Source organism: Lepisma saccharinum, chromosome 10 (assembly GCF_977018435.1).
Source record: "Lepisma saccharinum chromosome 10, izLepSacc3.1, whole genome shotgun sequence".
In the NCBI taxonomy this organism is placed as follows: Eukaryota; Metazoa; Arthropoda; class Insecta; order Zygentoma; family Lepismatidae; genus Lepisma; species Lepisma saccharinum.
In genome coordinates, this window is record NC_139238.1 from 31,314,900 (window position 1) to 31,328,773 (window position 13,874).

Below are 13,874 nucleotides of genomic sequence, written 5' to 3' on the forward strand. Positions count from 1 at the left end.
AACTAACGAGGCTCTGGCGTCTGGAGCTATGGCTAGTATAATCCTCTATGGGACGTTGTTGTGTGTCGTCCACGTGATTGTATATTCATCTCTTTCATCTTATCATCATTCATCCTCATCTTCTCGATTATACTCTATCCCGTCTATCTCTGGAGTAAACAAGTCTCTGCGCAAGTAGTGACGCAAGACGGTTCCACCAATGAACACATGAGAGGGAATGGGATTGCGGTTAGTGGGGGAAAGCGACTGTAGTTAACAGACTTCGCAGCATCGTGTACTGCTTCGCTCTGCTCACTCTGTTTACCTGGGCCCGTAGCCAGGAATTCTTAGTAGGGGCGGGGGCGAAGTCAACTCTAGAGGGGGCAAATTTTTAACATATTGTGTTGCATTGGCAGATATGGCAGAGTACAGAGGGGCACTTGCCCCCTCCCTCCTCCAAAAGTGATAAGTAACAGGAAAGGAATTATATCTTGAAACTCCAACGAACAAAAAAAAGTTCGAGCAACATGAAATAACAATATTTCGATAATGACTTTTCGGAATACCAAAGAATACAAAAATAAAGTTTATCATAAATAGGGACTGTATCTACTTTATAATTACAGGTGGATAATGTAGACGATTAATATGTACCAACAGCATTTATAAATCGTGCTTCATAATGTTTCCCTCTAGTTTCGAGTATGCAAGATTTTTACGCACAAAGGAATCTAACGAGAATCCTACACCACCATGGTGTTGTGCTATACAAGAAAAATAGAATTAATTAAATAATAATGGTTACATAGTACATGTACACTTTGATGAATTGTGTAAAAATGTGTAATACATTTTTTGTACTTGCTAAAACATTAAAACATGGGTCCCTTACTCCACCACGAATTCTATTTGCTTCAAATGAAAGACTTGCGTCACTACAGACAATGTTTGCCTACTGGTTACGTTAACCATTTTGCAAAATATTGTGTTGTTGAAATACATGTGTGCCACCCGACAAACAAATAGGAATCCCTTCATTGATCAATGACTTCTTGGATTACAATATTTCATATCAAGTTTTATAGAGGGGAATGTTGTATCCTCTTTACATTGTGAAAAATGCCTTCCTTAATGACTATGGTACGAAACCGAACGAATTAAAGGCCTCCTTCGCCTTAACACATTTCCGCGGCACGAGGTCTCTGGGCCGCTTATCGCCACCACTTTTAGAGCAGAAGCATACAAACCCCAAATATCAGGTTTTTTTATGCTGATACTGATTTCTTCCAGTCACAGAATGGCTTAAGATAGATTCAATAAAATTAGGAAAATCCACTCCATAGCAGAAGAGTTAACATAATTATTTGTCAAAAAAATTAGGTTGTGCCTGAGGTACTTTAACAGACAACGTCTGCTACAGACACAGTGTAATATTATTAATATAAGAAAATAAATATAATATAATTTGAGAGATTTTCAATTCTTATTTATTTCACTGCAGCTTCTTTCTACTTGTCATTTTCTTGAACCTATATTCATAGGGTGCCGCCAGATAACACCGACAACTTTTTCAGTATGTACAGGACATCAAGACAAGCAAGTTTTCTCAGTCACTATTTGCTCGTCTAATTCTTCTTTCGATGTTACAAGCAATCGAAATATGGAATCTTCTGTCCTCAATGTATGCAATCTCATTGATAGCTTCGCAGCTGCAAATGTCATTTATTTTTACTGACGTTTAAAATTCTGAGAGCAATATATAACATGCTATTGAAACGAGATCATGCCAACAGTCAAGGTTAAAACTTAACTTTTCCTTTATAAAATAGATATCATAACACACACCTATGTTGCTTATCATATTTGATGCGTTTGCATAGAGAAATCATTTATAAGGTTCTAAATTGATATTTACATTCCATAAGATGCTTAGTGTAACCCGTATCAAACTACAAATTTTATCGCTTTCCAACCGAAATAATAAATATGAAACACTATCACATTTTCATGGTGTTTGATAATAATTTAAGCCATGGACGTCCGCAGGATTTTTTCCAGGGAGGGGCAAGGAAGGTATTTTTTTCCAGGTGGGGGCAAACAAGGCACATTTTCCCCAAAAATAGTGTTGTTCCCTAAAAAAACATTGCTTAAATTTGAATTTATGGTGTTCATGCAATAATTAACACATATTATTGTGGCTAAAATGAAATTATGTGTGTGAAATACATAATTTTTGGTTGACTTTCATTTTCCAGGGGGGGGGCACGGCCCCCCTTGCCCCCCTTCCGGACGCCCATGATTTAAGCCAGTAAGCTGTCCTACATCTTTCACTAGCCGACCTATATGGTGGGATGGTTACATAACACACTACGAAGCCAGGGGTTTCAGGTTCGAGTCTGGTCATGAACAGAGGCCAAACCACATTTTTTTTATCTTTAGGGAGGGGGCAAGTACCAGGACAAACGTGCCACTAATAATAATAATAATATAGTTGTGGTAGTTTTAGTGATAATAGTAGACGTTATTGTCGTCGTAAATCATGCAAAGGGGGTAGAAGTCGGTGCTAAATCATTTGTGTTTGAACAAATGATTTGAAATACTTTTTCAACACGTTCAATTTCATATTAGCTAATAATGAAGAACAAGCACACAAACTGTATTTTTGAAAGACGGAATATGCAGGACGAACATTATTCGTTTTGTACATATGACACGTATAACTTTCATGTACAACATATATTTTACACATATGCAACATATTAACGCTATATTGTGTACGTATTCAATGTTTCTTTAATATATATATATATATGTGTATGTGTGTGTGTGTGTGTGTGTATTATTTAAATGCATTACATAATCAATTCATCCGCCAAATTGTTTCTCAAATTTGCGCGCTCCTTTTCCTCAAAACAATTGCTCATGCATTTAAGCAGCAAGAATCTGAAGTATACGTATATTTGGCCTTACTTTTCTCTCTGGTGATTTGGAATGCATTACAGAAGAGAATCATATTGGGATCGAAGGGAGCACGAAAATCTTTAGATCCATATATTTGCAAAATGAAAACAATATTGATTTAATAGGGCGCAAATAATTTCACCGAGTGCCATGACATTCTCTTTAACATTTTTTTTTCATTTAGATCGTTCTGGCTCCCAGGGCTGACTACCGCCGCCCCCTAGCTATGACTCTGAATTTGGACTATAAGAATAGCAGATATTGCGGTTGCGAGCGAAGCGATCAAGAAAATTTTACGAAATGTACTTTTATTTGTATAAAATTTGAAATCGAGGGAGCAATTGCCCCTTTGTGACCCCTGCAAGTGCCGTTGGCCGTCTTGAAGAAAAATGCAAGAAACAATTGAAAACTATTTCCATCTTGAGTATCCATTTGTCCTGCTAGTCATGTTTCTTTACTTCAATGTTTGCCCCCCCTAGATTGGATTTCCGTCCAATATTGGGGGGGGGGGGACAATGCACATGCTCCCTACTGTAGTTGCAAAACTGTTTTTGAGTCTCCTTTCATCAATTTCATTACTCATTGTCACGATTAGCTAGATGTGGCAGAAAAGCAACGCTAAGTAACAAAAATTAAATATCCACTCCCTCTCTCTATCACATGAATCGCTATTACCAAAAGGAAGACTTGGGAAACAAAACATTATGTAGTTCAAACTTCATAGCAACATATCCAAGAAAAACATGCTAATACATTGGGCACCTTTAATACAAGACTACTCAAAATGTCACAACTGTTCTCGATACTGAAAATTGCGAAATAATTTCTGAATCTGGAAGGGATTTCCCCCACCCCCCAATCCTCAACTATACGAAATCCCATACACCCTAATAAATCACAAAATCAATAAGTGTCTTTGTTATGTTGCTAGAGTACTGTAATACAGGATATAATTGCGAAGATTAGTGAGAATTCCAGGTAGGAATGTGTTCTGTATTTTTCACGGGTGGGGGGAAGAGGCTCTCAGGGGAGGCGGTTGCCCCCTTTCCCCCTCTAGCTACTGGCCTGGGTTTACCGCCTCCTCTTCCGCAATGCGTGGCCATGCTCCATAGATTCCTGGGACAGTGTACAGCCAAAAATGGCAGAAAAGTTATGTAAAATATACCAAATCAATCAAAACTTACATAGATTCCCGCTAGCGAAAGCGAACAGGCTGAATGCCAGCACAATGTTGATGTGTATCACGGCCATCTTTCACGTCTCTCAGTTCCTGCAGACCAAAGACGAAATGAGGAGAACTCCTTATCTTCCCTTGCAGATATAGATACTCAATCGCCTACGTAACCCCCCTTCCCCCCCTTGAGGAGATTCGATTGGAAACGGAAGCGCTCTTTGGTCTAATGTATTTGTCGCGGTACGTTTGACCTTACCTCTGTACCTTTGAAGGGGGCGATCAATTTACTCGTTACACACTTCAGACCAGAAGTGGAATACTCAAGGTTAGAAACTAATTGCTTTGAGGATTCGAGTCTGCGGTTCCATGAATAATGAACGGCAGGATTTCTTCATAGAACGAAGATTAAGTTTAACATATCCCCCTTGAAAATCCTTCTGATCACATATTTATCTTCTATAACCAATGCAAGAATACACATATGCTTCCAAAAGTAAACAAACTTAATTTCTCTCGTTTTTTGAACAAAAATGTCCACACTTATGAGATAGTATGAATTGCTGTTTCCAATTGTTACTTGTCAAATATCTGGGAAACTACGCAATGAATGAAAAAAAAAATAGTTTCTACACAGGCCCCTTAAGACTATAAGCAAACATTCACCTCGCTTGAGCAACGAACAGACCGAAGCGACACTATGCCCGCCATTGAGAAAACTGTCCATCTTGTACTTGACTTGTGTCGCTTCGATTCTGAAGGTTGGTATCTTGTACACTTTGGTCTGAACACTCCTTTAGAAAGATATCAGACCGAAGCGACAAAGTGACACACAGGCAACTCTTCGTACCAAAGAGACATGACAAGCTCAACGTGTAGCTCATATGTTTCAACCCTCGTTTCGTTGTTTAAGAGATCCATCTACATGAAATTTACGTGTCTTCTTTCGCTGTTTCCCTCTTCATGAAAATACAAACACTGAATAATAAAGGTGACGAAGATGTCTTGACGAATGCCGTGCCGCAACTAAGGGGCCAAATGCCGATCAAGTATTGCATGGCATTCCCATCGTTCTCTTAGGGTCAAAAATTCATTGACAGCGCCAGTAGAACACTAACAAGGGAGGTTATCTAAGTGTCCCTCTCCGATTTCCATGAAACTTGGCACGTGTATAGAGGGGCCCAAAGGAAGAAATACGTGTTTTTTGTTTCGGCTAAAAAACTGTTTTAGGGGGCACACCTCCCTCAAAAGTCAAAATGAAGACAAATTGAAGTGGGCATTTGACCCCCGTGTCCACCTCCGATTCCCATGAAAAAAAACACGTACTTCTTCCTTTGGGCCCCTGTATACACCTGCCAAGTTTCATGGAAATCGAAGTGGGACACAGGGGTCAGATCCCCGCGTCAAGTTGTCTTCATCTTGACATTTGAGGGGTGGGGGGTTGCCCCTTAAAACAGTCCTTTTTAGCTGAACACAAAAACACGCATTTCTTCCTTTGGGCCCCTCTATACACCTGCCAAGTTTCATGGAAATCGGAGGGGGACACTTAGATAACCTCCCTTGTAAGTGGAAAAATTGATACAAAATTCTCAATGTCAGAGAAATAAAATTATTACCAGGAAACGGATTTATGTGTAGCAAGAATATGCTAAATATGAAAATAAATCTTGTTTACAGGAATTGTAAATAAACAGGAATTTAAAGTGTTTTACAATATCAAAAGAATGGAAATGGGAGGAGCAAAAATTGGGGAAAGAAAATAGTATTGTTCGGATGACAGAACATTTGTAATTAACACAATTGGAGGGTATAAGAAATATCGTAAACTTTCACGTATTTAACGTAGCTTCGTACTTTTTCAGTTATTCGCAAAAAATTCACCCAACTTTTTGGGTCATACGGGACATGTAGTTGTTGGGCCAATATGGAGTATATGTTGAGAAATGTTCTGAAATATGTTGATAATATGTAGAAGTAACTAGAATATGTAAAATATGAGCCAAAACGTAATATATGTATAAATAGAAAAATAGAAACGAAATTTTTCGAGTCTAATTGCCATGATGCGCAAAGATAATACAAAATATAACTGATTTCAACTCCATACATAAATATGTATTTACATATAAATCCGTTCCCTGATTATCACTGTTATTGATTGATTGATTGATTTTTATTTTATTTCGCTTTTCGTGTCACTTTTGGCTAATTTTTCGAAATGGCATGATGGAATTGTTGAATGGACGCTCACAAACATCCAGTCCGGGATTCGAAAGCGATGTGCTAACCACTCCGCCACGGGGGCTGGCGATTATTACCACATGAGCGTGCTCTCGCGTGAAGATCAACTTGAGCAAAACCTAGAAATGTTGCATTTCAAGGAACATCCCTGCTTACGTCACAGTCTGCACACTATTTATTATTTGAACATATTTCTTATTGTATGATCTATCCTACACATAGCAACTTCTATTATGATGAGAATTATCTGAGTAAGCCTTCTAATTGCAGAAAGGAAACTGGTTTCCAAACGTTGGGTGTGTGTTACAGTTGTTGGTGTCATGCGTGTTATAGTGCATGTGTGTGCGAAAAAGAGCTGTAAATTACTCACTATTAGGGACACTATTTTATAACCGTGTGAATGTTTCGCAGAAGTGTTTGTATACTAATACTTGCCTTCATTAGAACACTCTGGTTTTGGAGTCTTGGGTCGTACAAGCAAACCTTGTTAAACAATGAAAGATTGATTGATTGATTTGGTGTTTTAAGTCCACTTTATGCACAGTAAGGCTAATTGGGACTGGACCTACAGTTTTTAAAGTGGGATCCGAACCACTTTGCGCCTCCGGGTATCGACAACGCTACCACTGCGCCATCGGGGAGGCAAACAAAGAAAGAAATGCACGAGTAGTGATGATATAAAAATAGAATTAGTTGATACCTTACATATCGAAATATCAAACGTTAAACATCTATCGATTGTAACTTTCGATTTTTTAAACTACCAGAGAGAGAGAGAGAGAGAGAGAGAGAGAGAGAGAGAGAGAGAGAGAGAGAGAGAGAGAGAGAGAGAGAGAGAGAGAGAGAGAGAGATAATCCGATCAGGATTTTATACTAAATTAAGTTTGTATTAGAATAATATTTTTGTCTACCGATTTGTATGTTCCTACCTTTAGTATTTTGTGAAAAATCGATAGATATCGAATAGTTTCGATATCTAACTAGAGCGGACAAATAATCTAGCCTCTCGCAAAGGTGAATATGGCATCATGTAGAAAATCCACAGTCAGTGGCGGCGATTGCGGTGGGGGCGAAAATGGGGCAGTTGCCCCCCCCCCCACCCCGCACACTTTTTGCCACTTTTACTCCCGCACTATGTAACAATGTGTTAATTGTTGATATTTACTTGTTTATAAACCAGTTTGTTTTCATATTCTACCAGCAGAACAAATGGATCCATAGTTTTCAAAAATAAAAAAATAGAGTTTTATGTAAGGCCAAAAAATAGAGATTTAATTAGTAAAATTTGCCGTTAACTCTTAAAGCTTTTCCTTCACGAGATGTGTAAAAGTTTATAACAAAATATAATAACTTATCATTTCAGTACACTAACTGTATGAAATGTCCTCCTCCGTAGTCGAGCGGGTTAAGGCGTTCACTCGTCTTGAGATCGTTCGCTGCGGGACGGTGTAGGTTCGAATCCGGCTCTGGTCGGAATTTGTTCGGCCTACGTATAGGGCCGGTGCCAACCCACCATCGTGAGGAAATTGGGAAGCTCCGAGTGAGTGAGCATAACCTGGTCAAGAAGACCTACAATCACCCGTCACCCCAACACTGGTCTGAGTCCTCCACGCTATAACAGGTGACGGAGGAACAGTGTGGGAGGGAGACCAGCAGTCGGTAGGTAAGCCAAGGCCCTTCAAGGGCTGTAGCGCTGTGGGTTATGGTTAACTGTATGAACTGTTAAAAAATAATAATGGATAAGAGTTGTGCTAGATATTCACTCATCTGAATGGTAAGTTTCGAAATTAACGACTGATGATACTTCATTTAATTAGAGTCTTATTTTTCAAAATGCTGCAACAATGCTACTGATTCCAACCTTGGACCTTCAATTACTAATTCAATACTTAAATCGCTAGACTAATGCATCGGGAAAGACCAATGTTATGGCTATAACATCCTCCAGATCTTAACTTTTTTATCTTCAGGACCACACTTGAAGATTAGTCTGCACACCGAAAGAGTCAGAATGGATGACTGGTTTATCAGCGTAATCAAATTTGACATGTGTCCGCCATTTTAGGCAACCAACACCTAGCACTTTCCTTTCACGTTCATGGTCAACTGAAACAGGCTTATTTAGAAACCTGTCTCTCCAACATTCTGTTGAGGAAAACAATCACCAAAAACTTTTATTTCCTTCTTGACTTACGGTCAATTGCTACAAGGAGAGAATCACTGTTTGCCATAAGTGTGCGCAGATTTCTGATTAGGGGGGGACAAAAGACTTAATGAAAGGTCAGTCGGGGAAGAAAAACCTCATTTCACCTCATTGATCTACAGTATTATTGTATGTGTGTGTGTGTGTGTGTGTGTGTATATATATATATATATATATATATATATATATATATATATATATATATACATACATATCGCTATATATAAAATATATTTTTTAAATACATTACATAATCAATGCATCCGGTCCATAACAAACAGCAAGAATGACATAAATTGTCTCTGAAATGTGCAAACTCCTTTTCCTGTGAACAATTGTTCATGCATTCAAGATTAAATTATTTAGCAACAACAGCCTGAAGTATTTAGTTGTTCTTACTTCTCTCTCAATTTACAATGCATCACAGAAAAGAAAGAAATTGTAAGCGAAGCGAGCAAGAAAATTTTTAGATTCAAATTCTTTAGAACTGAAAACAATATTGATTTAATACGGTGCAAGAAAATTCATGGGGCGCCATGGCATTCTCTTTTACGCCCAGAGCCAACTCGAGGGAGCAATTGCCCCTCTGTGCAAGAAAGACGTGCAAACTTATACCATCTTGAGTATCCTTTTGTCCTGCTACTTTCAGATTCTGCTAGTCTTGCTTTCTTTTACTTTATTTTACTTCATCGTTTAATAATGGAGATAAGATTCCTCTACACTAAATTGCTGGAATGCGATAAGTTCAATTTCAAGTGGTGTTTTTTTGTGGGCGTAACACTATTATCGGGGTAATATGCCCCGTGGAAAAATACCTTGCTTGTTAATCCGTGAAAAAAATCTGCGGACGTTCATGATTAAAGGTGGCAATTGCCCCCCTTGCCCCCCGTGCGCACGATATGCTGTTTGCATAATGGAACTGACAACAACAATAAGAAAACATTTTAACCTTTCCTGTCGTGCACCTGCTTGCTTTTGCGAATAGTATGAAAGATCTGGAGCAAAGATTTCTGTAATGTTGGTTGTTTTAGCCATGATGTACCAACTTTAAACTTGGATGCTTTAAACCACAATGTCATGAACATTAAATTATCTCTGGCTGTATTTAATGGATCAATATCATTGTGATTGTTCCGTCGTCAATTTAATCAGTTCCTCATTCAAAGTTTTATTATATTGTCATCTGTTTAGTGTGTCACAGACAACCAGTATCAGAAGGACAAGTAGATAGAATAACTTTGGATATGCTTGAGTCAGAACTCGTTTCTATTCCTTCTACATCAGTTTCAACAACTTCCATTTCAATACGTTGTTTCTTTTTCCAGCGTTGTTCATGTCATTGGTTTACTGCCTGTTGAATTACCGAACGTGTTCCTCGATACCGTTTTACAACACATAATGCTGTTGTTAATAAGTCATTTTTCTCAAAATATGCGTTTTACTTGCAACACTGGCATGCGCCGTTTCAAGACAGGAAGCAACGTCACATATGCGATCAAATGTCATGTTGGTTTGCCATCATACAGGCGGGAAAATGGACTTCTGTGAACCAGCCTATACTTTTCCGGCATATTGGTATTTCACGGGGTACGCAAAAATGCCGCGCGATTCTTTCGCTGAGCCTTATTATTCTGGAGAATATGCAAAATTCAAACTTCCTATTTATTTTGCATCAATTTGCACTAAAAAATTATATCTTGCAATTACATAATATCTATTTTAATATTCTGATGTAATTATTGGATATTCTAAAGCAAATTTCTGGTAAATTGATGCATATAATTGGAGAAGAATATTTACACAAAAAGTATTGTTAATATTTTGAACAAATTTTAATTATTGCAATTTTCAAGTATCGGTATCGGTTCAAAGTGGTATTGTCTCTTTTTTGTTAGCTTGTAACATTGTAACGAATCAATAGAAAAGGAAAATATTTTATCTCTGAACATGGGTCATGTGGTCCCTTAACATAATTTTTTTTCAGCTAATTTTGTAATTCGAATGTGACACATTTAATATTTACCTGTATGGTTTGATAACCGAAATAATATCTCTCAGCTATTGGAAACTTTCGAATACTATTATTAGTACACCAGAGATTTGAAACAGACAATGCATAATGTTTAGACAATAAACTATAAAAAAGTTTGCTGATTTTTTTTGTTTTAAACACATAGTCACTTTCCATTTTCCACAAAAAAAATATGAGAGATTGTGGTGTGAAAATCCTAATATAATACAGTGTGAGCACAAAAACACTCCCTGGTTTTGAAAGGGTATAACCTTAATACCAAAAGTAGTATTCTACAGAAATGTTCACAGTAGTTGTAAAAATTCATAAAGTTTTCGTGGTGTTCATTGGAATTTCAAATGCTCAATGTGCGAGCCACCTGTTATTCAGGAAACATCCAGACGATAATCCAGCTCCAACCACACCTTCTCAAGCGTATCCGGTGTGATGAAGTTGACAGCTGTACTAATGCGTTCCTGAAGATGATTCAAGGTTGTGGGTAGTGGAGGTACATAGACCTGCTCACAAAAAGTCACAAACTGGCATGTCCAGTGATCGTGGGGGCCACTTGCATAGATTTTGATCATTGGGTCATTGTGAGAGGTTGTCATTCAGAAAGCTGCGTACAGATTGATGCCAGTGTGGGGGCGCTCCATCTTGTTGTAGAATGTAGTCACCTCTCTCTGCAGCAAATTGAGGAATTAACCAGTCACGTAGCATTGTTAAGTAACTTTCACCTGTGATTGTTGGCCCCTCAAAGAAGAACGGACCGTACACTCGACGTTCTGACACTGCACAAAAAAACATTCACCTTGGGTGAGTCATGTTCCACATCAAGAGTGGCATGCGGATGCTCGCTTCCCCAGATCCTAACATTATGCCTGTTCACTTTTCCACTCAAGTGGAAGGTCGCCTCATAACTAAAATGATCTTTGTCAGAAAGGTTTCATCGTCCTCCATTAAAGTGTGGATAGTCTCGCAAAACTCACGTCGCTTTACCTTGTCTTGTGGATATAACTTTTGAACCAATTGCTGCCGGTACGGGTGAAAACGCAAACGCTTCCGTAAAATCTTGCTTACGGTAGTTTGTGGCACCTGCAACTGCCTGCTGGCTTGACGTGTTGATTTTCTGGGACTGCGTACAAAGGCTTCTCGCACACGCTCCACAATTTCCTCAGAGATGGACGGTCGGCCAGAATGTTCTTTTCTTTGATCACAAATGCATCCTCTCTCAACAAATGTTTTATGCCACTGCAGAATGGATTTGTGTGTAGGTGGATCAACATTAAACTTCCGTTTAAATGCACGTTGCACTCTCACAACACTGCTTGTTTTGGCAAATTCTAACACGCACCAGCTTCTTTGCTGCGGAGTGAACGCCATTTTCGATGTTACTGCCCTCTAGCTACCGAATTCACTACTAGCGATTCTGAATAGAAAGATATTAAAATATTTTGAGTTAACTGAGCTTTGGATATCAATTTTATCAAAATATTCAAGTAACTTTTAATTTTATGACATCTTGAAACCAGGGAGTGTTTTTCTGCTCGAGCTGTATATTCATGTACGAAAAAGAGATTTTCAGATAGCTAAAACGTGCTTGTTGTCTTAATAAACAGCTGCTCATCGGTATTGCATCTAAAATAATGCTAACTTCACTAAATACCATGGGAATAAGTCGAGGTCATACTCTTCTGGTATGCTTGCTGACATCACATTTCCTTGTTATGTAATGGCACGTGTGAAGGGACTGTTAATGATAGTTCTCAATAACCTTGGAAACTTCGGTTAATCGTATTTACTACGTCTTTTCTTTAAATATAAGACGTACAATTCGATTAGTTTTTAAAGCAAATTCAATCGAGTTAGTTCTGAAGAAGCTGATAAGTCAGCAAAATCAAGGCTCCTGATTCGTCAAAATTCCCTGGGAAATCAACTTTGGTGTAAATTCCTAGAAATTTGATTGATTTGGTTTATTATACTCCGATTTTCTGCCACCTTTTTCTAATCGTGAAGATGAGTATGAGTGATGATATGATGAAGGAATATTCACAAAGAACACCCGTGACCAGGCCGGGATTTTAACCCGGGGCCCCTGGCGTTATAGCGCTTTGTGCTAACTACTCCGCCACGCAGGTTAGCTAGAAATGTCGTGAGGAGTAACGTATTAACACTAAACGTACGGTTACGACGCCATGGATCCCGGATTCGAATCGTGGCCTGGGCATGGGTGTTAGTGAGTGTCCATTCATCAATTTCCATCATCACTCATCCCCATCTTCGCAATTAGCCAAAAGTGGCACAAAAGCGAAGTAAAGTAAAGCAAATAATAATAAGAAAAAAATCTACTGCTAAACGTACGGAAGCCGTCGACCCATGTATTTCATCTTTAGATATATTTTTGGCCTCCCCGATGGCGCAGTGGTAGTGTCGTAGCCTGATAATGAAGTGATCCCGGGTTCGATACCCGGTGAGGCATATAGTGGTTCGGATTTCACTTTAAACCGCAGGTCCAGTAACGATTAGCCTTACTGTGCATAAAGAGAACTCAAAACAGCAACTCAATCAATTTAGATACATTTTCTGAAATGTACGAGTAGTTTAAATCTATATATAGCCAAACTAGGTACACATATAACATGCAATCTGGAAAGAAATAATGTGGGGGTAAGACATCCCCGCACCCCTAGGGGTGGGGATGGGAAGGGGGTGAACTATAAAAATAATCGAAAATGACCGATATTAGTGTGGAATCAATCGTTTTCGGGGTCGCTAAGATGAATAGTGACACTCCGAATGCTGTTCAGTATCGGCGGGGGGAGGGGGGTGAAAAATAAAATGTAAAAAATGGCATACATAAGTGTCGAATCCATAGTTTTCGGAGTCGCTAAGCTAATTGGTGACATTCACGATGACATTTAATCCCGAATAGCTTTATGCTGGGGAATGTAATTGAAGCGATTAACTTAACAGGAAAGGGAAAGGGTGAAACAGTTTTTTTGCCACGGATATCACTCATTACGACGGGCCTTCCAGATGGCGCAGTGGTAGCGCCGTCGCCTTGTAATCAAGGTGTGCTGGGTTCGGTACCCGGTGGAGGCACATAGTGGATCGGATCCCACTTTAAATGTCCAGTCCCAAGTCGCCTTACTGTGCATAAAGTGGACTTAAAACACCAACTCGAACAAGCAAACAAATCATTCCGACGGACAGGGCCGGATTTACCTCTTTGCCGCCCCTAGGCCAAACAAGCTCTGCCGCCCTCCATACCGTTTATCAAGAATGAAAAAAAAATCATTGTTTTCTGT

At 38.9% G+C, this 13,874-nt stretch overlaps 1 protein-coding gene across 1 annotated transcript in view; it reads right to left on the reverse strand.

Moving 5' to 3' along the window:
* The window catches only part of LOC145994304 (protein takeout-like), a 36,317-nt gene extending 32,098 nt beyond the window's left edge, over positions 1-4,219 (reverse strand). The window contains exon 1 of the mRNA XM_083130407.1: positions 4,125-4,219. Within this exon, the coding sequence (XP_082986533.1) occupies positions 4,125-4,191 (67 nt within the window). The 5' untranslated portion in view covers positions 4,192-4,219. The remainder of the gene's footprint in view (positions 1-4,124) is intronic.
* Positions 4,220-13,874: the final 9,655 nt, after the last annotated feature.